We start from the raw sequence: 24604 nt of genomic DNA on the forward strand, positions 1-24604 counted from the left end.
ATGCGGCGGCAAAAGCACCAGCCATTCCCTGGTGCTGCTGGTGCTGAGACGCCCTGGCGGCAATGTCCAGCATTTCTGATACTGGCGCCATTTTCGGCAGTGTCGAGAAGAGGGCTTTTGATCTGGGATTTGCATTCTCGAATGCCAGTAGTTTAAACATAGATTCACGCTGCTCTATCGTCAGGTCTGATTGAGCCGTGACAGATTGCCACAGTCGATCGACAAAATTTTGGTAGGGTTCGTTCAACCCTTGCTTTACATTGGTAAATGATGGTACTGGGTGCGGTTCTGGTACTGCATAAAATGCCTGACATGCCAGTCTTGCCGCAGTGTGGTGGAGCTCGCGCGGGTATTGTAGCTGAAGATTGATCTCTGCAAAGCGCCCGGAGCCGGTGAGCATCTCCGCTGTGACGCCCGCTAGCGGATCTCCGGGTGCCCTAGCGTGGTTAACTTCCGCCGCGGCGAGGCGTTCCCACTCCCTTAACCAGATGATTTGTTGGGAGGGGGTTAGTAGGTACTGACTTAGACTGCGACAGTCATATGGGCTGTTTACATCGGAGGTGAACAGCCAGTCCAGGATGGCCCGGCTGCTCTCCGACCTCAGCCCCTGTTCTTTGATTATCTGCCTCGCCTGCTGCAGGGTTTTCCATGAGTGTTGTTCAAACACTGGCTGTCAATTAGCGCCCTGCAGCACGGGGCACGCCACAGTGGTGGGCTCCCACTCGCCCTCCAGAATGGCATCCCGGATGATGCCAGACCAGCGCCCTGGGCAACCGGTAGTAGTGCCGTGGGCGTTTTGAAGTTGCCGCGGCGGGGTCGGGACATCATCCTCGTCGTCCGTCAGGGTGGGTGGGTTCCTGTACTGCTGAAAAGCTGGGCGATGTTCGACGTCCCGCTTCTCTATTAGTTGCACGGCCCGAGTGACCTGGTGTTGCAGGGCCAATATCTTGTCTTCCAGCGCAGATACTGCCGCTGGTTGAGGGGCTGCTTTTTTCTCTGCAGCCTTCCGTGGGGCCGGGGGCGGCGGTGGGGGTAACTCTCCGCGACAGCCGGAGGTGCTGCAAGCCGCGGTTTCCGCCCCATCATTTTCCGGTGTTTCGACTTCCAGGCCGATATCCGATAGGAGTTTGGTCACGGTTTGGTGGGGCTTCCCAGACATGCCCTTTATGGCAGGCTTGCCACTGGTCAGCCCCAGACATACTTGCTCGTTTTTTCCTTCCTCCAGGGGTGGCGCCGAGGGGGTCACGGCTGGCGCTCTCTCGGGCTCCTCCCCCTCGAAGGGTGGTGCCGAGGGGGTCATGGCTGGCACTCTCTCAGGCTCCTCCCCCTCGACGGGTGGTGCCGAGGGGGTCGCAGCAGGCATTTCCTTCGGGGAAAATGCCTCGGTCTTTCGTAATGGAGCCGTGGCGGTGACAACTGCCACTTCTATTTCGGCTTTCGTAACAGCTAATAGATTGCAAACGACCCGCCAGGTGTTGTCCGCACCAACAATGTCGCCGTTGGTCTCCTTATAGTGGAGACTTGCCAGCAGATTATACACCTCCTGCCAGAGGTCCCAGGTGGTCTCAGGACCCGGATAGCAAAGGGGTTCCTGCCTTTCCGCCTGGGCTACAATCTGCTCGGCAACGGCGGTGCCGGTAGGTTTGCTTGCATAGGATCCCATCATCGGTTTTACTGATGTCGATGTCGAAGAAAGAGAAGAAAAGGTTTCTCTTACCCGAATCTTTCGGGGTATCGAACGGTCTGTGGAGAAGGGTCACTTTCGGATGAAACGCTCAGGGAGACGGTTTAGACCAAAATTGTTGCCCGCATTCTCCACCAGGTGTTGCGTGAGACGAATCTCGCCGTGGGCGCGAGCTCGGTTCGCGAACAGAGTCAGTCGAGCTAGTGTTGGTTCGGGTTAGTATCAGAGAACTCACTTCGATCTGCCTGGCACTCGAGCCTGCTCAGGAACCACACCCTGCTGATCCCGGGCATGCGCACCTGGGCCAGCCCCAACTGGGCACAGGCGGGGAGAGCACCGTCCGGACCCATCACCCGGCAAGTCCTGGCACCTGCTGCCTACAATTTATTATTTATTATTAATTTTTATTCTTTATTTTTATTCTTTATTTTCTTTTTTTTTTATTTTTTATTTTTGTTATTTATTATTTATCTGATTATTTTATGCATTTAACTATTTTTTCTTTTATTTTAAGATTCTATTTACAATTATATAATTTAATTAATTTCAATCAATTTTCCTTTTTACTCTCCATTTGATTTCTCTGAATATTCCCCCCACGCCCCTCATTTCCAGCTTTAGAGCCGTCAGTAGAGGGCGGTGAATCGGCGTTAATTGGGCAGCACTTTAATTGGGGAACTAAAGGGGAAGGAGGGGTTTGGTCACGAGCATCACTGGGGGGAACCGAGGGGAGAGGGGCACAGAGGAACAACCTCATGAGGGGCAGCTCGTACTTAGCCTATGGTTGAGGAGTGTGTTGGATTGGCCATGAAACTTTATCATGCTTTGCTTTGCTTTGTTTGCAGAGAGGAAAACTCCTGCTGTGCCCGTGTGCAGCAGTTCTCTAAGGAAAAGAGGGGGGAGCTGGTGCAAAGGAGCTGAACCATCCAGCTGCAGAGAGCAGGGGAGAAGTCTGATGGGAGGAGAAGTGATGCAAGTGCCAGGGGCCAAGGAGAGCAGTTGTGGGGTTGGGGAGGTGAGGAGCAAGGGTGTCCATCCAGGGTCACACCTCAAGGAGCTGCTTCTCCTTCTGGTGCAGACCTCCTGAGGAGACCCTCTGGGTCATTACACTTGGAGAATGCTGCTAGAACCTCCCCGCTGAAGTACAAATAATGAAATGTTCCCTCTCAAATAAGACTGCAAAGGTGCACATTGAAATCTTCATCCTGATATCCATCGGGAACAAAATTAATACCTCCAAGGAGCTCTACACGTCTTGAAGACATGAAGGAAAAAACAAAAGATGAAAAGCTCCTGTGGCCTTTTGAGGCCCAGTAAATGAACTTCAGATATTGAGAGAAAAAAAAAAAAATCTCTGATAAAGTCAAAGTCAGAAGCAAAACCCAAAATACCTTCACACACTGATGGGCCCCCCTGAGCCTGCCAGAGCCTCCCCACGGCCTCGTTAGAGCAGATCCCTGGAGGCCATGATTGCAGGAGGCAAAGGCCCTGTGCTGGTGGCTGTAATGCTGAGAAAACCCTTTGGTTTGTTGGATGCAGCAGAAAGGCCAAGCCCTGACCCCAGGCCCTGGGAAGGCAGATCCTGAGAGCCTCAAGAGAAAGTTTCCTCTCCCCAGCCTTGGTGGCCCAGGACACTGCTATGGCCAAGGGGACAATGACCTCACTCCTTGACAGAGCCCTTGGCCACCTCTCCTGCAGGCTGGCCTACACTGTCCATGCCTGCAGCTCCTTCCCTTCAGGCTGTTGTCACCCTTCCTGCTTTCCCAACTTAATCTCACCCCAGCATTTCCAGACACCTTCTCTGCTTTCTCTCTGCTCTCCCTGGCTTTGCCTTGAAAACAAAACCCTGGGCTGATCCAGAACCCCTCTGGGTAAAGCTCTAACCCAAGGATACCCTCGGGGTAAAACTTCTTGTTCTTTCCCTACAGTCTGGACCTCCCAAGGTGACCTTTGTGAAGGGTTTAGACTACCAAGAGAAGTTCCATCATAAAGTCATAGAACTCTTTGGGTGTGAAGGGATGTGACAGACCACACTTGTATTTCTCATGTATTTCTCATGAAATACATGACAATGTATTTCTCATAGTCACTCCAAAAGGACTAGCCGTGCCACCTTTTTGGAAATGAATGAGGAGTCTGGTATGGACCTACAAGACACATAAAGCATTCTGTGGGAGGAAAAAAAGTATGTGGTCAGTCTTTATCCTCAGCTGTCAAGGGTTTGGAAGGCAGTCACAGGCTGCAACCCAACCTGTGTCCCTATCTTAGCCCATGTACCACCTTGAGGGATGGAGGCTGCTTTGCACCTCCTGCCTCCGGTTAGAAGAGTGCTTGTGATCTGTGGTCCTGCAGGCTTCACAAACACAAAGAGTCTGGAGTTTTGCTGGGATGGGTAAAAACTCAGGGACAGAATTAAGCGTGGCGTGGTCTGAGAAGAGTGTGTGCCTCAGAGTCTGGGATGGATGCTTCTGATCCCATCCCTCTAATCAGCCTTGCTCTGGGCTGGGGATTTAGGAATGCCCCAGGACATTCCTCTTATCGCTGTTTGTTTGTCTGATTTTGTTAGGCCTGTTTTGTTTCTTTCCTAGGGAAAGAATTGCTCCTCTAAGTGATAATGTGACCCTCAGTTCTTTCACTCTGTACCAGTCAGTGCTGTCAGAGGAGCTGTCGAGCACTTTCTGGGACAGTATGGTTTCAGTCCCTCTCCACAGCAGGGCCAGGTTTGGCACTCAGGTTGGATCCAGCAGCACCTTGGCTCCTCTCTGAGAAGGAGTTGAGAAAGCAAGGGGGTGTGAGCTGTGTCTCCCTGGGTGCCCTCCCCAGGTCATGACAAGTGCCCACCAAGACCTTTCCCTCGGGGCTGCTCCCACCCAGGCAGCCCCAGCCTGTGCCATGGCCCGGGTGAGTCCCCTGCAGGGGCAGACACTGGCATGTGTCCTTCTGAGATTTCTCTCCAGATGAGCTCTGCTGCTCCTTGATGCCTTCCATAGAGCAAAAAAGCCTGGGAGAGCTCCTGAGGAAAGACTCCATCCCAGAAGGCAATTGAGTCCCTCAGCATTATTGGTGTCTCCTCTTCCTCAGATCCCTGTCCCATCAGCAGGAGCCCTGCACTTCCCTTCTTCTTCAGCCTTGGTCTCCTACACAGCCATGGGAGATGTTGCTTTTGCCCTCGAGTGCTCTTGCAGGGCCAGTTACACACCCATGGCTTTCTCTGCCAGGGTTTCACTTGCCAGCCCAGAACAGCTCCCTCCAGGCTCTCCCACCTCCCCTCCCCTCTCTCCCAGCACAGCCCAGTTGCTGCTGGACCCACATCAGTGCCCTCCCCAGGCTGCTCTGGGCAGTCCCACCACAGTCCCAGCCCCTCGGAAGGGCACAGCAGCTCCTGGGGGGCAGGGAGAGCTCAGAGCCCCAGATGGGTGACCATGCATGGCAAAAGGAGCAGGAGGCACCCTGTGTCCCCTGCTCTCCTCTCCAGGAGATCCGCAGAGCTCTGCAGCCCCTCGGGGCCATCCCCTCTGCCCAGCCCAGCACAACAGCCCTGGCCCTTGTGGTCCTCAAGAGCTCTGACTGCTCCAGGCACAGAGCAGCCTTCCCAGGGCTGCTGCAGCCAGGGAGGGGCTTTCACTTCCCTTTCTTTCCTGAAACACTGACCAGAGAAATCAGAGAAAAAAAATGGTGAACGTTCATTTATTTCACTTTAATTGAGTAGAGGTCCTCCACTTACACAAAGTTTATTGATCAGAAAAGGCTGGTGCATAATAAAGCAGGAGGGATGAATAATGACATTACTTTTCCTTCCCATACATTCCTGCTGCACTTAGGATGGGTATCAGAGAAAAATAAACTGTTGAAGATTCATTTGTTTTACTTAATAAAAGCCACGACCCCACAAACATTAAGTATCTGTATGACACAATATGGGTGGAAAATGGGGAGGGGATCAATAGCAACATTTCTTTAAAATAAGAACATACAATATCGAAAAAAAGAAAAAAAGCTAACTTGACAGTTCATGGTATACGCCTGCATCCGATCGCAGATGGAGGCAGGCAGTCTATGGCTGCTGAAAAATATCAGTCATCAGCTTCCTCAGAGAACCCTGGAGCTCCTGGTTCCTCATGATGTAGACGAGGGGGTTCACTGCTGGAGGAACCACTGAATATAGAACTGTCACTACCAGGTTCAGGGATGGGGAGGAAATGGAGGGGGGCTTTGGGTAGGCAAAGATGCCAGTGCTGATGAACAGGGAGACCACGGCCAGGTGAGGGAGGCACATGGAAAAGGCTTTGTGCCTTCCCTGCTCAGAGGGGATCCTCAGCACAGCCCTGAAGATCTCCACATAGGACACCACGATGAAAACAAAACAGCCAAATCCAAAACAACAACCTACAACCACAACCCAAATTTCCTTCAGGTAGGAGTGTGAGCAGGAGAGCTTGAGGATCTGGGGGATTTCTCAGAAGAACTGGTCCAGGGCATTGCCCTGGCAGAGGGGCAGGGAAAATGTATTGGCTGTGTGCAGCAGAGCAGTGAGAAACCCAGTGCCCCAGGCAGCTACTGCCATGTGGACACAAGCTCTGCTGCCCAGGAGGGTCCCATAGTGCAGGGGTTTGCAGATGGCCACGGAGCGGTCGTAGGACATGATGGTCAGGAGAGAAAGCTCTCCTGAGATGAAGAAGACAAAGAAGAAAAGCTGTGCAGCACATGCCTTGTAGGAGATGTCCGTGTTGTCCCTGAGGGAATTGGCCATGGCTTTGGGCAGAGTGGTGGAGATGGATCCCAGGTCGAGGAGGGAGAGGTTGAGGAGGAAGAAGTACATGGGGGTGTGGAGGTGGTGGTCACAGGCGATGGTGGTGATGATGAGGCCGTTGCCCAGGAGGGCAGCCAGGTAGATGCCCAGGAAGAGCCAGAAGTGCAAGAGCTGCAGCTCCCGCCTGTCTGCAAATGCCAGGAGGAGGAACTGCCTGATGGAGCTGCTGTTGGACATCTGCTGCTTTTAAAAGCATGGAGAGCTGTTTGAGGAGGAAACACAAAAATTTAGGAGATGATTCTCTGAAAAATGAGACCCAATTCCCATTCCAAATCTCCATCCTACACACACACACTTTTCTTCCCTAAAGCCCATGGCTACAACCCTGCTTGTTGATGTTTGTGTCTGCAGCAGGGACTCTGTTCACTGGCTGCCAAGGAGTTTTCCCAGCCCTGCAATGAGGGCTTCATGCAAATGGTGGGGACAGGGACCAATATCAGAGTAGAAATTATTCATATGCAATCATTGGTGATGCCAAAGTCTTGCATGTTCTGTGCTCTCTGCATAAAAGAGCCCGCAAAATAGAAGGCAGTTTGAGAGGTTTGTTTTTTCTTGCTCCCCCCATCTCCTCTGGGGAGTGTTCTTGGGTATCAGAACCCCTCAGCATTGCTGCAGCACTCAGGCAGAACAGAGTGAGCAAAGAGCATTGCCTGCAGCTGCATGCAGAGAAGGGGGAGCTGGGCTGTGTCTCTGCCTCTCCCTGCTGAGAGCAGAGGGACCCAGCTCAGAGCACTCAGTGTCTGACCCTTTCTCAAGGTCTCAGCACCCCGTTTCCAGCCCAGGACACACCAGGCTCATTGTGCCCCCTGGAAGGCAGCTCCCAGCTTGGACAGACAGCCCAAGGAGACAGCCCAGGGATGGAATGAGGGCATCTGATGAAGGGAGGTCAGCTCCCTGCCCAGCCTCACTCAGACTGCACTGCCCAGACTTCCCAGGGCAGAGCACAGCTGGACACCTCCTTGCCTGAAACCATCTGCATGGCAGGAGCCCCAAGAGCTGTGCCTGCAGCTGAAACTCCCGCTCCCAGCCTGACATCAACAGCAAGAGCAGCTGAGGGGGGCATGGAGAGAGGCAGAGGAAAGGCACTCAGGAAAGCCTTTCCCTCCCCCAGCCCTGCACAACCCCTCCCAGGTGGTGATAATGCCTGGCAGGCACCTCCAGCCCCTGGGCAGGGGGAGGTGGGCACATGGCAGCACAGATGCACTTCAGCTCTCCTGTGAGCAGATGGAGGAGGAGGTGCCCAACACCCCAGACCCCACGGGCTGGCTGAGGGCTCTGCTGTCACACAGACCCTGATGAACCTGGGAAGGTGATGCTGGATGTATCTGTAGGGTAAAGGAGGGTGAAAGCACTGGCTGAGGTTACTAGCACACAGAAGGTTGATGGTGTAGGGACTCAGCCCCTGATCTCACCTCCACAGATGAGGTTCCCTCCCACCTTAAAAAGACAGAGAAAAGTGGAAGTACAGCCTGAGGAAAGCCAGGTTTCCCAGCCGGAACCTGTGCCCTGACAATGATCATAAAAATCCCTTCTAAAATAATCTGGGTAGGATTTTGGATCCATGAGTAGTGGTCCCCCACAGAAACGTCACAAAACCAGAAGGACCCTGCCCTGTGCTCCCTGCCTCCTGGCAGCCACAGCTTCTGCCAGCACCAGGGAGCTCCCCGGGCAGGCTGAGAGCTGCCCCTGGCAGGCAGGCAGGCAGCAGAGTCCCTGCCCCAGCACACAGCCCCTGGCAGGCAGGACCCTGCTCTGAAGGACAGCCCTGGGCACCCCTGCCTGCACACACCCCCTCAGCCCCTGCAGTCATCCCCAGCAGAAGGCAGCCCCATGGCCTCTCCCTCTGACGCTGCTCCAGGACAGCCCTGCTCTGCCAAACCTTTTCCTCCTGCCCACCAAAATCCTCCTCAAGGATCCCAACAGCTGTGGCCCAGGCTGCCAGCTGGAGAAGGAAGACCCCCTCCAGAAAGCCCAGCTTCACTGCCCTGCAGCCAGAGACTCACCATGGCAGAGGCTGGGAAGATTTCTCTCTCCCCCAGCCCACGCAGCTCTCAGCTCTCCTCCCAGCCCAGGCTATCTTTCTCCTCTCTCTCCTTCCTCTCTCTGCCCTGCCCTGCTGCCTGCAGGCAGTGCCCTCAGCCCTGCTGCGCTCTGCAGAGGAGCTGCTCTTGCCCAGAGCTCTCTCTCTGCAGCACTCTCTGCTTGCCAGCAGCTCTCTCAGGCTCAGGAGCCCGGCCCAGCAGCACAGGACCAGCGCCAGACTTGGCCACTTGCTCAGCTCTCTCGGGGCTCCCTCCAGCTCTCCCTGGGGCTCCCCAGGAACCCAATGGGACACACACTGAAGTCATGGCTCATGTCCCCTCCCTCCCTCCTTTCCAGCACAGCCACTTCCCCTCTAGAGACACAACCTCTGCTTCTCCCCCTCTCCCACTAGACACCCAGGCAGTGCCAGGGGGAATCTCCTTTCCCTCCTCTTCCCACGCAAGCCACGGGTGACACTGGAGGTGCCAGGGCTGCTCCAACCTCAGTCAGGGCAGCTGCTCAATTGAGTGGCCAAGCACAGCCCTGGGGGGCTACAGGAAATGGCAGGGCACTCCAGCACAACCACCTGCTGCTGGCACAACAGCACAGGACTGTCACATCCCATGGCCTGACCCAGACAACAGCCAAAGGAGATTCCATCTCCCAGGCCAGAGTTTCCCTTTCAGGGAAAAGTTACCCTCTGAAGGTAAATAAAAAGTGACAGCCTCCTTAGACTATCCAAATACCCATTGATCAGATCAAGATGAAAGGAAACTCAAGGTCTCTTTCTCTACAGTCAAAACATCAATTCTGTTGCTCTAAGAATTGAAGTTTATTTTCAAGTAATTTTTAGGGAACACAAATCACTCACAAGTATGCATGAATATAGATATTCTAAAAGCACAAAAGTAGACACTTCAGTGTTCAGGCTGTGCAATCACAAAGGCTGATTGCTTGGATCACAAAAACCACATACTCAAATGACATCTCAACAATGCAATCCCCTCACCCCATGAGTCCAAATATCACAAGGCACGATGATATCATAAGGCAATATCATAAGGCAATGATATCATGATGGCTACAAGCTTAGCACCTTCACTCCAGCTTCTTCAGTTCAGGCAGTGGTGATATGTATGATATGCAGAGTCCTTGTTCTTCAAGCAGTGTCACCTCCAAAGCTAAGGGTTCTGTAGCAACATCCTTGGGACTTGATGTACCTGTGAATTTAGTTCTCCAAAAGCATTTCTAATTCAAGTGTTCAAGAGGTGCACTTTACAAATTGATGTCTTTTAGGACACTAAAAGGGCACCCAAAATCAGTGACTTTTTGGTGGCATTACATGCAGTAACATAATTCACTATGTAGGGTGATCACAAACTTCACAGCAGTTGAGCATAACAAAACCCAGTAAGAATGGAAAATTTACACAAATGCAGCACAATTATCGATACAAAAAGAACTTATAACTAATTTTCTCTCAGTTTTGGTCCTTCTGCAGATTTTAGCAACATTTTCATATCCCATTATCTTCTCTCATGGATAAGTTTTCATTAGTAACAACATTCCATTGCCATACACACACCTACCTATGTTAGTCAGCCAGTAAATTTCCATGAGACTCCCTTAAACTATTGCTTATACATTTCTGCTACTCCTATACTTCTACTTCTGTAAAACCATTGCATATATGTTTCTTTAAGCTACTACTTCTATTTCTGTAAGTCTACTGCTTCACAAGAAATGAATCAATCAAGCAAGGAAGATGTTCTGTGGCTTTTCTTCCACATCCTTTTCACTGATCTCTCACCAAAACTCTTACAATCGTCTTGAAAAAAAATCCAAGTTGTAATTCTCTTACTTCAGGGGACAGCTGACAGATGCCTTACTGCAGGATGCTCGAGGTGTCCCATCACATCACCCCTGGTGTCACAGAGGTTTCAGGAGAGCTCATGAAGCATCCCTCCTGACAAGCAAGGAGCAGTAATGCTCCTCTGAAGAGCTGTGCCAGCTCCTGGAGTCTGCAGGCATCTACAAGGTGGTGAAGGGTCTGGAGAAGAAGTGCTCTGAGGAGAGACTGAGGGAATTGGGAATGTGCAGTTGGGAGAAGATGAGGCTGAGAGGAGAGCTTCTTGCTCTCTACCACTCCCTGACAGGAGGTTGTGTTGAGGTGGGTGCTGGCCTCTTCTCTCAAGTGAACAATGAGAGGACAAGAGGACATGGCCTGAAGTTGCACCAGGGGAGGTTTAGGTCAGATCTCTCATTTCTTTTCTGAGAGAGTAGTTAGGTGTTGAAATGGTCAGTCCAGGCAGGTGGTAGAATCACCATCCCTGGAAGGATTTAAAAACCATGTAGTAGAGATGATCCTGCTCTGTTGCTGTCAGCATTATCCTGCAGTCTGCTGCCTCCCTTTTCTACTGCTCCCTCAGCTGCACGCCCAGCCTGGTGTGCAGGAAAAGTGTCCAGGATCCCATCCTGCCACATCCCTTTAGGAGGGTGTCATAATTGGAAATACTTTCCTGTTTTTTCCTTATTTGGAAAAAAGCCTTCATGATGCTGAAACATATATTAGAAGTCAAATTTTGGATGGGACATGAAGTGGTTCCTGAGCTGACTCCATTTTGTTTTCCACAAGAAGATGAAGAAAGCATCATTGGTGTGATGGAGCTTGGAAAATGAGGGAAACTTGACCCTTCATACTTGGTGATGGCTGTGCTGGGTCAGGTAATGACAGATGAAATCTAATTTCGAGTAAAATCTCTTGTTGCACTGGGAGTTGCTTTAAAGTTTTTCACTGGTATGGAGGCGTTGATGCTTCTTCAAATGGGAGTGTCGACGGAAGCTTTTCCCACAGTGCGGACACTTGTAGGGACGTTCATCCCTATGGATCCGTAGGTGTTGGGTGAGACCTGAGCTGGATGTGAAGCTCTTCCCACAGTCAGGACACTTGTAGGGACGTTCACCCCTATGGATCCGTAAGTGTTGGGTGAGACTCGAGCTGGCTGTGAAGCTCTTCCTGCACTCGGGACACTTGTAGGGACGTTCACCCCTATGGATCCGTCGGTGTCGGGTGTGGCTCGAGCTGGATGTGAAGCCCTTCCCACACTGGGGACACGTGTAGGGTTTTTCCTCAGTGTGGACATGTTGGTGACTAATCCAAGAGGTGCTGTTGTTGAAGGCTTTACCACAGTGAGTGCAGGGATACAACTTCTCTCCTGTATGGATGCGGTGATGGCGTGATAAACTGGAACTGTGGGCAAACTCCTTCCCACACTCCAGACACTTATAGGGTCTCCCTCCCGTGTGGATGCGGCGATGTTTTGATAAATGGGAACTCTGGGAAAACTCCTTTCCACACTCAGAACATTTAAAGGGTTTCTCACCCGTATGGATCCGTTGATGCTGGATAAAATGTGATCTCCTTTTAAAACCTTTCCCACAGTCAGGGCAGGTGTAGGACATGGTGCCTGTGTGATGGTGTCACCGTTGGACCAGATCCGAGCTGTTGCTAAACCGTCTCCTGCAGTCAGGACACCTCTGGGGTCTCTCACCCCAATGGATTTTCTGATGGTGGAAATGGGCTGAGCAGATCCTAAACGTTCTCCTGCATTCCTCACTGGTGTCAAAGGTTTCTCCTGCATGAATTTCAATGATTTTCAAAATTACACTTATACCAAAATCTTTCCTATCCTTATGACTCCCAGAGAGTTTTTTGCCCAGATGGAGACATCCCGTGTTTCAGAAAGAAGCCATAGTATGGTGACAAAATAGGGGTTGGGCTTTTTTTGTTTTTGGTGGCAGCCAAAACCTACATCAAACATACTGTAGGTGAAAATGGAATGTGACGTGGAATAGGGAGGGTAACCATAGAGTTGGACACCCACTGATCATCCTTTACTTCATCTTTAGGAGCTACACTTGCAACCAAAACCCAAAGGGGCCATTGTGTGGGGCAGGGGGTGCTGTGGTTTTCAGCCACTCCTGGCTTGAGCTGTGATGGCCCAGTTGTACTGGACACTGCAAGAGGTAATTTAGGATTCCCCATTGCTGTCTTAAAACGCTGGGATGAATCAGGGGTCTTATATCCCACACTAACACTTCGATATGAGTTTGGGTCCCCTGTCATGGTAACAAATCCCACCATGGCCTATAGGATTCCCCTACTGCACCCACATGCAGGATGAGCTGCCATCCAGTGGGATGCGTTGGGGTCTCCTAAGGGAGTCCCCGATTGTGGCTTCTAAGCCCTGGGGTTATCAAGTCTCCTGGAAGGATTCCGGACTTGCCATCCTTATCCCTGGCTTGAGGGTGATTTGAGGGTCCCCAGTTGCAGACCCCAAACCCTTGGCGTGACTTTGGGGTCCCCTATCACATCCCTGCCCACCAGTATTTATTGGTCTCCCCGCATATTATTTTGAGGGAGATAAAATCACAGCTCTTCCACTCTTTAGATGAGTTGGAGTCTTGCCAATCCCACCACCCTCACCCCAGGGATAAGTTTAGTTCCCCCCTCTCACCCATCCTCCTCCATCCCCCATCTTGTGCTGCTCACCCCCAGTTTGGGCAGTTCTGGCATAACCACCCCCCTCCCATCACCTCTCGGTACCTGCAGAGGGGACACAGCTCAAGCTGGTGGGGGGGGGGGTGATGCTCTGGCACTCACCAGTTGGGGGGTCCTGGCTGCAGGGCGGGGGGTGTGGGTGCAGTCCCAAGGTGGAGGAGTGAAACTTCCCGGGAGCTGCAGTGCGATCACGGGAAGTGCAGGGGGAGGAAGAAAAGGGGGGGAGGGGCCTCGGGGGGGAGGGACCTGACCCAAGGGGTGAGGTTGGAAGTTGGCAGGGGGGACACAGCAGGGTTGTGTCCTGGGGGGTTGGGGACATCAGGCAGACAAGAGGAGCAGGTATCAGGCACACTGCAGGCAAACTGCAGCCCAAGAGACCTGGCTTAGCCACACCCCCCCTGGTGTTCAGCAGTAATTAACGTGCCCAGGGGGCGAGGTTGGAAGTAGGAAGGGGGGGAAAACCAGGGTTGTGTCCTGGGGGGGTTGGGGACATCAGGCTTGTGGCATGAGCAGGGGGAGGGGACACATCACAGCTGGGTGGTGCTGACCCAACCTCAACACAAAGCCCACAGGCCCTGGAGATAAGAGGCTGTTAATTCACTGCTTTCAGGTGTAAACTCAGGGGGACAATGACCAACTCAGTGGGTACTGCCCTGAGGGTTCTGCCCTGAGGGTTCTTTCTTATCCTTCACTTCCACTTCACACTCATCTTGTTTCTGATCCTGGGTAGAATTCACTCTAAAATATATTTTTTCTGTTCAGAGCACCTCAAGTTTTTGGAGGCTTCAGACTCCAACTAAACAAGAGCAAGGGTGATCAGAAATGCTGTGCTGGGTTCTCTCCTGCTCCGGAAAGAGCAATACATGTGACCATGGGCTAAAATCCAGGGAAGATGCTTTGACACTGCCAAGCCCAGTGTTCCACAGTATGATCACCAGGAGTCTCCCTGTATGGACTAAATGACTTTCAAGGTCCCTTCCAACCCAAATCATTCTATGACTGAAGTTTTGGGGGATGGCTTGGCTTCTTCCATGGCTGACTTCCCCAGTGTGTCCAGTCTTACCAGGCAATGTTCCCACACCTGGGACATCCTCCTCTACTTACCATGACTGTCACCTTCCCAGAGGAGCCATCATAATCATTGTTAATATTAGATCATTATTATTATGATGCTATTAAGACATTGCCTCATTGCAACCCTCAGGGATTCATTCATTCCCCCCTTTCCCCTCCAACAGATTCTCCAGTGATTCAAAAACTTTCTAAACTGCAAGGCTTGTCAAAAGGTATGTGAGCTTTGGGAATGATCACCTGACACCCCCTTCATCATTTCCAAGGGTTACACATTTTATCACAGAATCATCCCTGGAACTGCTCAAGGCCAGGTTGGAAGAGGCTTAAAGCATCCTGTTCAAGTGGGAGATGTCCCTGCCCGTGCAGAGGGTTGGAGCTAGATGATCTTTCATGTCCCCTAAACCCAAACCATTCTGTGATTCATGGTTCTACAAGAACAAAATTGAAGGTTATGGGATGTGTAAAATACCTCCATGAGTCTCATGAGGGGGATTTGTTGTTGAAAGAAAAGGGTTAACAGCCACAAAAGTTATTCCAAGCTTAAAAACCTGAAGGGCTGGTGTAAAGGGGGTGGGGAGGAGGGAATGGGAGGACACACTTCCTGACCTGATCACAAAACAAAGACCTCAGGAGCCTGGAAATAAGAAGCTGTTGAATCAGTGCTTTCAGGTGTAAATCAGGAGGACAATGACCAAGGCAGCCTTTACTGCCCTGAAGGTTCTTCTGTGTCTTTGGTCTGCACAGCAAACACTAAATTCTTCTCCAGAGGCCCTTCAGGCTTTGGGGAAATGTCTCCTGGCACCTTGTCTGGGAAGATCTTAATAAACCAAATATCTCTGCTCTGGGTGGGGATTGGTTTTTGAACAGAGGGTGAAGAACCTGGATTTTGGGATCCTGAGGAACACTGAGGAAATATTTCGTCTGAATCTGCGGCGACTGAGTTTGAATTTGATCTGGATATAAAAGGTGCTTAATTTAACACCTTTTAAGGGGTTAAATTTGTGAAGCACAACCAATTAAGGGGAAGCACAAACCCCCTGTAACATATGTTGACGAATTTGTATTCCTAACCAGTAAAAGTCAGGAAAAGAATTAAACTGAGTAAGAAGTGAATAGGGAGCTAGGCAAAGCAGTTGAGACATGTAAATTTCCACTGAAACAGGAAATACAAGGAGACTAACTTCTGTCTCATAGATATTTAAAAGTGCAGGTCCTGTTCTTAAAACAAGACATTGCCAAGGCTAACAAAGGAATGTGAACATCTGCACAAGAAGAACATAAAGATGTCACAACCAGCAGATAAGAGGAAAGTTATGGCTAGGGTCTGATATCTCCTTGTAACAATATAATGAAGTCAGCAAAATCAAGAAAGGTAAAAAGTTCAAGCCTGAGGAAGACCTCTTACTTCATCCAAAGACCCCCTGACGACCCCCCGGATATCTCCCCAAAAGAAGACTCCGCCTGGACTCCACTTATCATGAATATTATAATGGCATGATGTAATCCCTATGAATATGTATGTGAACCCACCTCCTTTTGAATATTCATAGAATTGTAATCAATAAAAGGTAATTCCAGAGTTTTAGGGGTTGCTTGTGTGAGTGGAGCGGAGACTCCCCCTGCACCCAGCGCTTTTTTGCTTATTGCAATTTCAACTTTATTAATCAATTTCAATTTTATTAATTAAATTAAACCATTAACAGAATATTGAGTCTCGGTCATTTTTAACAATAAAATACTCAATAAAATTTTACAAATGTACAAGGGAGCAATCCCTCATGGCTGTTGGAGTGCAAAGGGTTGGAGAATGCTTTGGGTGCTTTGTGGTTGGGACCCCTTCCCCAAAGCCCCCTTTGTCCCACCCTGAGGTGGGCATGAGACAGCTTCCAGCACAGTGACTGGAGAGGTAGGAGATAGAGCTGATGGAGAAGAGAGAGACTGAGCTGTCCTGATGGCCATAACTCCAGCTGTTCAGCTGAAACCCTTGGCTCTGCAGACCATTCTCCAGCTCTAACTATAAACATCGAGTCCTATCAGTCCTAGAAGCAGACACTGACTGAGAAACTGGCTGTTCATTTCAGCAAGTGCAGCTGCTTAGGAGAGACTTAGCTGAAAGCAAAAATACAAGACAGAAAACTACTTTTATCCTGGCTCAAACCAGGACTTTCCACCCCTTATTCCATAGCATTTGTGTATGCTCCAGTCATTACTATCTCTTATCCCTAAATACACCTATACAGAAATTATTACTAATTCTCTCTACTAAAACCCACTGAGTTAATTTAGTTTATGATTGCAGATGTTCATCTATTGTAGCAGACTCTTAAAGCAAGAAATGATTGCAGCAGTTCATGTCCATGGTCCGCAGGTTTCAGATTGCAGATGTTAATTTGAGGAGGTTACTGGATGCCAGTTGATGAAACCAGTTCTGGTTTGATCACCACAACATTATCCTGAAAAACACTCACAGAGCACTGTTAGTTTATGCAACAATGCCCCTCCCCACCCTGACAAAGAAAGGAGGGAGAATAAGGGAGAGAGACTTGGGTTGGAAACTGAACTACACAGCTTCAATGAAACAGTAATGAGAAAATTAAAAATTACTAAATATACACAAATATACAGAAAAATGGTTCCATGTTCCTCACCCCTTATCCCCAGTAACTCTCATGTCACCACCAAGGCTCAAGGGCAGCCCTGGGAAAGTCCAGGCTGGAATCCTGGGGTCAGCAGGCCTGGTTTTATCCCAGATCAGTTGTAGGGGTGATGGTGGGGTGATCATTGCCATCTTGGGTTCCTCCCTCTTTGTCCTTCAGTTTAAAGCCTTTTTAAAGCAGTTTAAAGAAGGAGCTGCAGGCATGGACAGTGTAGGTCAGCCTGCAGGAGAGGTGGCCAAGGGCTCTGGAAGGCTGAAAGGCCCAGCAGGACCAAGGGCTTTGTCACCTCAGACATGGCAGCTGCCTCAACCACCATGGTGTACCGGGAGTCATTTTGTCCTGATGCTCTGGACTTTCCCCTTCTTGGGGAGGTCAAGACATGTCAGAATTTTCATTACTCATCTTCATACTGTACTGTCTGTAGGTAGAGTCCTGACCTACAAGTGAGCCATGGGCTCTGCCTTTTCATCGACTGGAGGTCAGAGTTTGTCCTCAATGATGCATTAATAAATAAATAATGAAAAATCCTTGCTTTCAGAGCCACCTATACAGAATTTTTGCCTCCCTGCAATCATGGCCTCCAGTGATCTGCTCTAACAAGGCCATGGGGAGGCTCTGGCAGCAATGGTCCTCAGCGGGGCCAATCAATGCTTCAAGGTACTTTCAGGTTCCATTCTGACTTCTGGAGCAGTTTGTTCATTCATCTCTCAGCACCTGAGGATCATGGACTCAGCACCAAACACACCCTGGGGCTCAGTGAAATACAGAGAGCACTAAAGGGCCATGGCTCTCCATGGGATATTCTTCACATCTTCAAGATTAGCACAGCTAACTGGAGAGGTTTTCCCACTGCACTTAAGGAGGAACATTGAATACTGTGATTAGTGAAAACTGATTCTGGGTTTTTTTTTGTTTCTTGTTGTGTTCTCATTTAATATTTTAACAGATCATCTCACAATTTTCAGTTTAGACAAAAGGTGAAAGAAGTTCCCTGTGGTCTGACACTGTGTGGACAACTTTACTTCTCACCTCCCATCCCCACCATTCCTACTCAATGCAGCAGTCCAGGGGAGAGGCACCTGGATGAATAAAGAGTAGGAGAAGGGGACAATTGGAGAGGAATGGGAATGGCCTTTGTCTGGACAGTCTGTGCCTGGAAAGGTGACTTTAGAAATGGTCACTGTATCACCACCAGCAGGCAGAAGGTTCTGTTGAGGCTCTGCACTTTGTTTGCTCCTTGCCCCTTCTTGGGGTTGTTGGGATGTGTTGTGCATTTTTCCTACAGTTTTTATTGTTCATCTTCACACCTCACTTCCCCCAGAACTGTGAGCCCTTGCTTGCACACCCTTCTCCCCCAGGTACTGGTGTGTCACATTCAGGCTCCTCTCCAGTGACCCCACTTTCACCCCTGGCCCCCTTCATACCTAGTGTAAAGCTCTGCTAATTAGCCCTGATATCTCCTGTCCTAAGCCCCTTTCACCTCTGTGGGACAAGCTCTTCCCATCCCTTGTTAGGAAGCCTGGTCTCCTGTAAATCCAGCCTTGGTCAGAAGAACTGATCCCTGGAGAAGTAAGGAGGAGGGTCAGCAGAACTGTCACCTTGGAGGTTTGGCAGGCAAATTTTGGCCTCTTTCAGAGCCTGGGTGAGAGAATCCCTTGGGAGGCAGTCCTGAAGGGTAATGGATTTCAGGAAGTTTGGACATTGCTCAAGAAAAGACTCTTAAAGGTGAAGGATCAGATGGCCCCATGTGCTGTAAGATGAACTGGTGGGGAAAGATGCCCAGCCTGGCTGAATAGAGAGATTTGGTAAAAACTCATCGAGAAAAGGAGAGTTTGTGGCCTTTGGAAAAAGGAGCAAGACACTCAGGGAGACTCAGGGAGGCTACAGAGGGAAAAAATTACAATGGCCAAACACAGTGTGAAATTAACCTCTCTGCTGCCTTTAAAGAACATAATCAATGTTTCTGTGAACACATTAGCAACAAAAGGAGAGTGAAGGAGAATCTTCATCCTTTATTGGATGCCAGGAAGAAACAGAAACCAAGGGTAAGGAGAAGGCTGAGGTATTTAATGCCTTCTTTGTCCCAGGCTTCAGCAGTAGGAGCAGTTGTTCCTGGGTACCCAGTCCCCTGTGCTGGCAGACAGGGACAGGGAGCAGAATGGAGCCCCCATGATCCAAGGGGAGATGGTCGGCGACCTGTCAGCTTGATCTTGACAGGCCTGTCAGCTTGACCACTGCCAGGGAAGGGGATGGAGCAGATGGTCTGAGTGCCATTACACAGCATGTGCAGGACAGCCAGGAGATGGGGGCCAGATGGGTTTATGAAAGGCAGGGACTGCTTGACCAACCTGATCTCCTTCTGTGACAAGGTGACCATTGATTGAATGATGGAAAGGTGGAGGATGTTGACTACCTTGACATTAGTAAAGACTTCAGCAGCATTGTCCAGAAAATCCTTCTGGAGGAACTGGCTACATCTGGCCTAGAGCAGTGGCCTCTTCAGTGGGTCAAACCCTGGGTGATGTCTGGGCCCAAAGAGTTGTGCTGAGTGGAGCTCAGTCCAGCTGGTGGCTGCTCACCAGTGGTGTTCCCCAGGGTGCTGGGACTGCTCTGCTTCAGTCTATTTATCAATGATCTGGACAAGGGGTGAGTGCACCCTCAGGCAGTTTGCAGATGACACCAAGCTGGGTGGGAGTGTGGATCTGCCAGAGACTAGAAAAGTTCTAGAGAGGGATCTGGATAGGCTGGGTCGATGGACTGAGGTGAACTGTTTGAGGTCTAAGCATCTTCCCTGGATTTTAGCCCATGGTCACACGTATCGCTCTTTCCGGAGCAGGAGAGAACCCAACACAGCACTTCTGATCTCCCTTGCTCTGGTTTAGTTGGAGTCTAAAGCCTCCAAAAACTTGAGGTGCTCTGAACAGAAAAAATATATTTTAGCGTTAATTTTTCCCAGGATCAGAAACAAGATGAGCCTGAAGTGGAAGTGAAGGATAAGAAAGAACCCTCAGGGCAGTACCCACTGAGTTGGTCATTGTCCCCCTGAGTTTACACCTGAAAGCAGTGAATTAACAGCCTCTTATCTCCAGGGCCTGTGGGCTTTGTGTTGAGGTTAGGTCAGCACCACCCAGCTCTGATGTGTCCCCTCCCCCTGCCCATGCCACAAGCCTGATGTCCCCAAACCCCCAGGACACAACCCTGGTTTCCCCCCCTGCCAACTTATAACCTCGTCCTCCCCTGGTCAGGTCCCTTCCCCCCGAGGCCCCTCCCCACCTTTTCTTCCTCCCCCTGCTGCTTCCCATGATTGCGCTGCAGCTCCCGGGAAGTTTCACTCCTCCACCTTGGGACTGCACCCACACCCCCCGCCCTGCAGCCAGGACCCCCCAACTGGTGAGTGCCAGAGCATCGCCCCCCCACCCCCACCAGCTTGAGCTGTGTCCCCTCTGCAGGTACTGGGAGGTGATGGGAGGTGATGGGAGGGGAGTGGTTATCCCAGTACTGCCCAAACTGGGGGTGAGCAGCACAAGATGGGGGAGGAAGGGGGATGGGTGAGAGGGGGGAACTAAACTTATCCCTGGGGTGAGGGTGGTGAGATTGTCAAGACTCCAACTCATCTAGAGGGTGGAAGAGCTGTGATTTTATCTCCCTCAAAATAATATGCGGGGAGACCAATAAATACTGGTGGGCAGGGATGTGATAGGGGACCCCAAAGTCATGCCAAGGGTTTGGGGTCTGCAACTGGGGACCCTCAAATCACCCTCGAGCCAGGGATAAGGATGGCAAGTCCGGAATCCTTCCAGGGGACTTGATAACCCCAGGGCTTAGAAGCCACAATCGGGGACTCCCTTAGGAGACCCCAACGCATCCCACTGGATGGCAGCTCATCCTGCATGTGGGTGCAGTAGGGGAATCCTATAGGCCATGGTGGGATTTCTTACCATGACAGGGGACCCAAACTCATATCGAAGTGGTTGGGTGGGATATAAGACCCCTGATTCATCCCAGCGGTTTAAGACACCAATGGGGGAATCCTAAATTACCTCTTCCAGTGTCCAGTGTCCAGTGTCCAGTACAACTGGGCCATCACAGCTCAAGCCAGGAGTGGCTGAAAACCACAGCACCCCCTGCCCCACACAATGGCCTCTTTGGGTTTTGGTTGCAAGTGTAGCTCCTAAAGATGAAGTAAAGGATGATCAGTGGGTGTCCAACTCTATGGTTACCCTCCCTATTCCACCTCGCATTCCATTTTCACCTACAGTATGTTTGATGTAGGTTTTGGCTGCCACCAAAACAAAAAAAGCCCAACCCCTATTTTGTCACCATACTATGGCTTCTTTCTGAAACACGGGATGTCTCCATCTGGGCAAAAACCTCACTGAGTGTCATAAGGATAGGAAAGATTTTGGTATAAGTGTAATTTTGAAAATCATTGAAATCCATGCAGGAGAAAAGTTTGACACCAGTGAGGAATGCGGGAGAAAGTTTAGGATCTGCTCAGCCCACTTCCACCATCAGAAAATCCATTGGGGTGAGAGACCCCAGAGGTGTCCTGACTGCGGGGGACGGTTTAGCGACATCTCGGATCTGGTCCAACGGTGACACCATCACACAGGCACCATGTCCTACACCTGCCCTGACTGCGGGAAAGGTTTTCGGTGGAGATCAGCTTTAATCAAGCATCAACGGATCCATACGGGTGAGAAACCCTTTAAATGTTCTGAGTGTGGGAAGGAGTTTGCCCAGAGTTCCCATTTATCTCAGCATCGCTGCACCCACATGGGAAGGAGACCCTATAAGTGTCTGGAGTGTGGGAAGGAGTTTTCCAAGAGTTCCAATTTATTACGCCATCACCGCATCCATACAGGAGAGAAGTTGTATCCCTGCACTCACTGTGGGAAAGCCTTCAACAACAGCACCTCTTGGATTAATCACCAACATGTCCACACTGAGGAAAAGCCCTACACGTGTCCCCAGTGTGGGAAGGGCTTCACATCCAGCTCGAGTCTCACCCAACACCGAGGGATCCATAGGGGTGAACGTCCCTACAAGTGTCCTGAGTGCGGGAAGAGCTTCACATCCAGCTCGAGTCTCACCCAACACCTACGGATCCATAGGGGTGAACGTCCCTACAAGTGTCCCGAGTGCGGGAAAAGCTTCACAGCCCGCTCGAGTCTCACCCGACACCTACGGATCCATAGGGGTGAACGTCCCTACAAGTGTCCTGACTGTGGGAAAAGCTTCACAGTCAGCTCGAGTCTCACCCGGCACCTACGGATCCATACAGGTGAACGTCCCTACAAGTGTCCTGCGTGTTGGAAGAGCTTCAGGCAAAGCCACGCTTTGAAGAACCATCAACGCCTCCATACCAGTGAAAAATTTTAAAGCAACTCCCAGTGCAACAAGAGATTTTACTCAAAATTAGATTTCATCTGTCATTACCTGACCCAGCACAGCCATCACCAAGTATGAAGGGTCAAGTTTCCCTCATTTTCCAAGCTCCATCACACCAATGATGCTTTCTTCATCTTCTTGTGGAAAACAAAATGGAGTCAGCTCAGGAACCACTTCATGTCCCATCCAAAATTTGACTTCTAATATATGTTTCAGCATCATGAAGGCTTTTTTCCAAACAAGATAAAAACAGGAAAGTATTTCCAATTATGACACCCTCCTAAAGGGATGTGGCAGGATGGGATCCTGGACACTTTTCCTGCACACCAGGCTGGGCATGCAGCTGAGGGAGCAGTAGAAGAGGGAGGCAGCAGACTGCAGGACAATGCTGACAGCAACAGAGCAGGATCATCTCTACTACATGGTTTTTAAATCCTTCCAGGGATGGTGATTCTACCACCTGCCTGCACTGACCATTTCAACACCTAACTACTCTCTCAGAAAAGAAATTCTTCCTCCTAAACCTCCCCTGGTGCAACTTCAGGCCATGTCCTCTTGTCCTCTCATTGTTCACTTGAGAGAAGAGGCCAGCACCCACCTCAACACAACCTCCTGTCAGGGAGTGGTAGAGAGCAAGAAGCTCTCCTCTCAGCCTCATCTTCTCCCAACTGCACATTCCCAATTCCCTCAGTCTCTCCTCAGAGCACTTCTTCTCCAGACCCTTCACCACCTTGTAGATGCCTGCAGACTCCAGGAGCTGGCACAGCTCTTCAGAGGAGCGTTACTGCTCCTTGCCTGTCAGGAGGGATGCTTCATGAGCTCTCCTGAAACCTCTGTGACACCAGGGGTGATGTGATGGGACACCTCGAGCAGCCTGCAGTAAGGCTTCTCTCAGCTGTCTCCTGAAGTAAGAGAATTACAACTTGGATTTTTTTTCAAGACGATTGAAAGTGTTGGTGCGAGCTCAGTGAAAAGGATGTGGAAGAAAACCCCCAGAACATCTTCCTTGCTTGATTGATTCATTTCTTGTGAAGCAGTAGACTTAGAGAAATAGAAGTAGTAGTTTATAGAAACATATATGCAATGGTTTTACAGAAGTAGAAGTACAGAAGTTGTAGAAAAGTATAAGCAATATTTTAAGGGAGTCTCATGGAAATTTACTGGCTGACTAACATAGGTAGGTGTGTGTATGGCAATGATACCTGTGATAATGGAATGTTATTACTATGGAAAACTAATCCATGAGAGAAGATAATGGGATAAATAACTGTTGCTGAAATCTGCAGAAGGACCAAAGCTGAGAGAAAATTAATTATGAGTTCTTTTTGCATTTATAATTGTGCTGCATTTGTGTAGATTTTCCATTCTTATTTGGTTTTTTTATTCTCAACTGCTGTGAAGTTTGTGATCATGGTACATTGAGAATTATGTTACTGCATTTAATGCCACCAAAAAGTCTCGGATTTTGGGTGCCCTTTTAGTGTCCTAAAAGACATCAATTTGTAAAGTGCACCTCTTGAACACTTGAATTAGAAATGCTTTTGGAGAACTAAATTCACAGGTACATCAAGTCCCAAGGATGTTGCTACAGAACCCTTAGCTTTGGAGGTGACACTGCTTGAAGAACAAGGACTCTGCACATCATACATATCACCACTGCCTGAACTGAAGAAGCTGGAGTGAAGATGCTAAGCTTGTAGCTATCACGATATCATTGCCTTATGATATTGCCTTATGATATCATCGTGCCTTGTGATGTGTGGATTCATGGGTTGAGGGGATTGCATTGTTGAGATGTCATTTGAGTATGTGGTTTTTGTGATCCAAGTAATCAGCCAAGCAATATATATCTATATTCATGCATACTTGTGAGTGATTTGTGTTCCCTAAAAATTACTTGAAAATAAACTTCAATTCTTAGAGCAACAGAATTGATGTTTTGATTGTGGATAAATATTTCATTTCATCTTAATCTGATCAAGGGGTACTCGCATGGTGTCAGGAGGCTGTCACTCCTTGTTTACCCTCCAAAGGTAAATTTTCCCTGAAAGGGAAACTCTGGCCTGGGAGATGGAATCTCCTTTGGCTGTTGTCTGGGTCAGGCCATGGGATGTGACAGTCCTGTGCTGTTGTGCCAGCAGCAGGTGGTTGTGCTGGAGTGCCCTGCCATTTCCTGTAGCCCCTCAGGGCTGTGCTTGGCCACTCAATTGAGCAGCTGCCCTGACTGAGGTTGGAGCAGCCCTGGCACCTCCAGTGTCACCCGTGGCTTGCGTGGGAAGAGGAGGGAAAGGAGATTCCCCCTGGCACTGCCTGGGTGTCCAGTGGGAGAGTGGGAGAAGCAGAGGTTGTGTCTCTAGAGGGGAAGTGGCTGTGCTGGAAAGGAGGGAGGGAGGGGACATGAGCCA

General features: G+C 50.0%; 2 protein-coding genes and 1 pseudogene across 2 annotated transcripts; 1 reads left to right on the forward strand and 2 right to left on the reverse strand.

Moving 5' to 3' along the window:
* Positions 1-5738: 5738 nt before the first annotated feature.
* LOC139790567 (olfactory receptor 14J1-like) lies at positions 5739-7292 on the reverse strand (annotated as a pseudogene).
* A 3527-nt stretch (positions 7293-10819) lies between these two features.
* On the reverse strand, positions 10820-12519 carry LOC139790590 (zinc finger protein 3-like). Its single transcript, XM_071732459.1, has one exon. The coding sequence runs from the start codon at positions 11976-11978 to the stop codon at positions 11298-11300; it is 681 nt and encodes a 226-aa protein (XP_071588560.1). The 5' UTR covers positions 11979-12519; the 3' UTR covers positions 10820-11297.
* An 8767-nt stretch (positions 12520-21286) lies between these two features.
* LOC139790559 (zinc finger protein 502-like) lies at positions 21287-22190 on the forward strand. The gene has a single exon (XM_071732426.1). The coding sequence runs from the start codon at positions 21426-21428 to the stop codon at positions 22188-22190; it is 765 nt and encodes a 254-aa protein (XP_071588527.1). The 5' UTR covers positions 21287-21425.
* The last annotated feature ends 2414 nt before the right edge of the window (positions 22191-24604 follow it).

The sequence above is a fragment of the Heliangelus exortis genome (assembly GCF_036169615.1).
Source record: "Heliangelus exortis chromosome W unlocalized genomic scaffold, bHelExo1.hap1 SUPER_W_unloc_2, whole genome shotgun sequence".
Lineage (NCBI taxonomy): Eukaryota > Metazoa > Chordata > Aves > Apodiformes > Trochilidae > Heliangelus > Heliangelus exortis.

Excerpts from the sequence above, each read along its gene's own strand:
- LOC139790559 (XM_071732426.1), top strand. The coding sequence starts at position 21,426 with ATGTCCTACACCTGCCCTGACTGCGGGAAAGGTTTTCGGTGGAGATCA.
- LOC139790590 (XM_071732459.1), bottom strand. The coding sequence starts at position 11,978 with ATGTCCTACACCTGCCCTGACTGTGGGAAAGGTTTTAAAAGGAGATCA.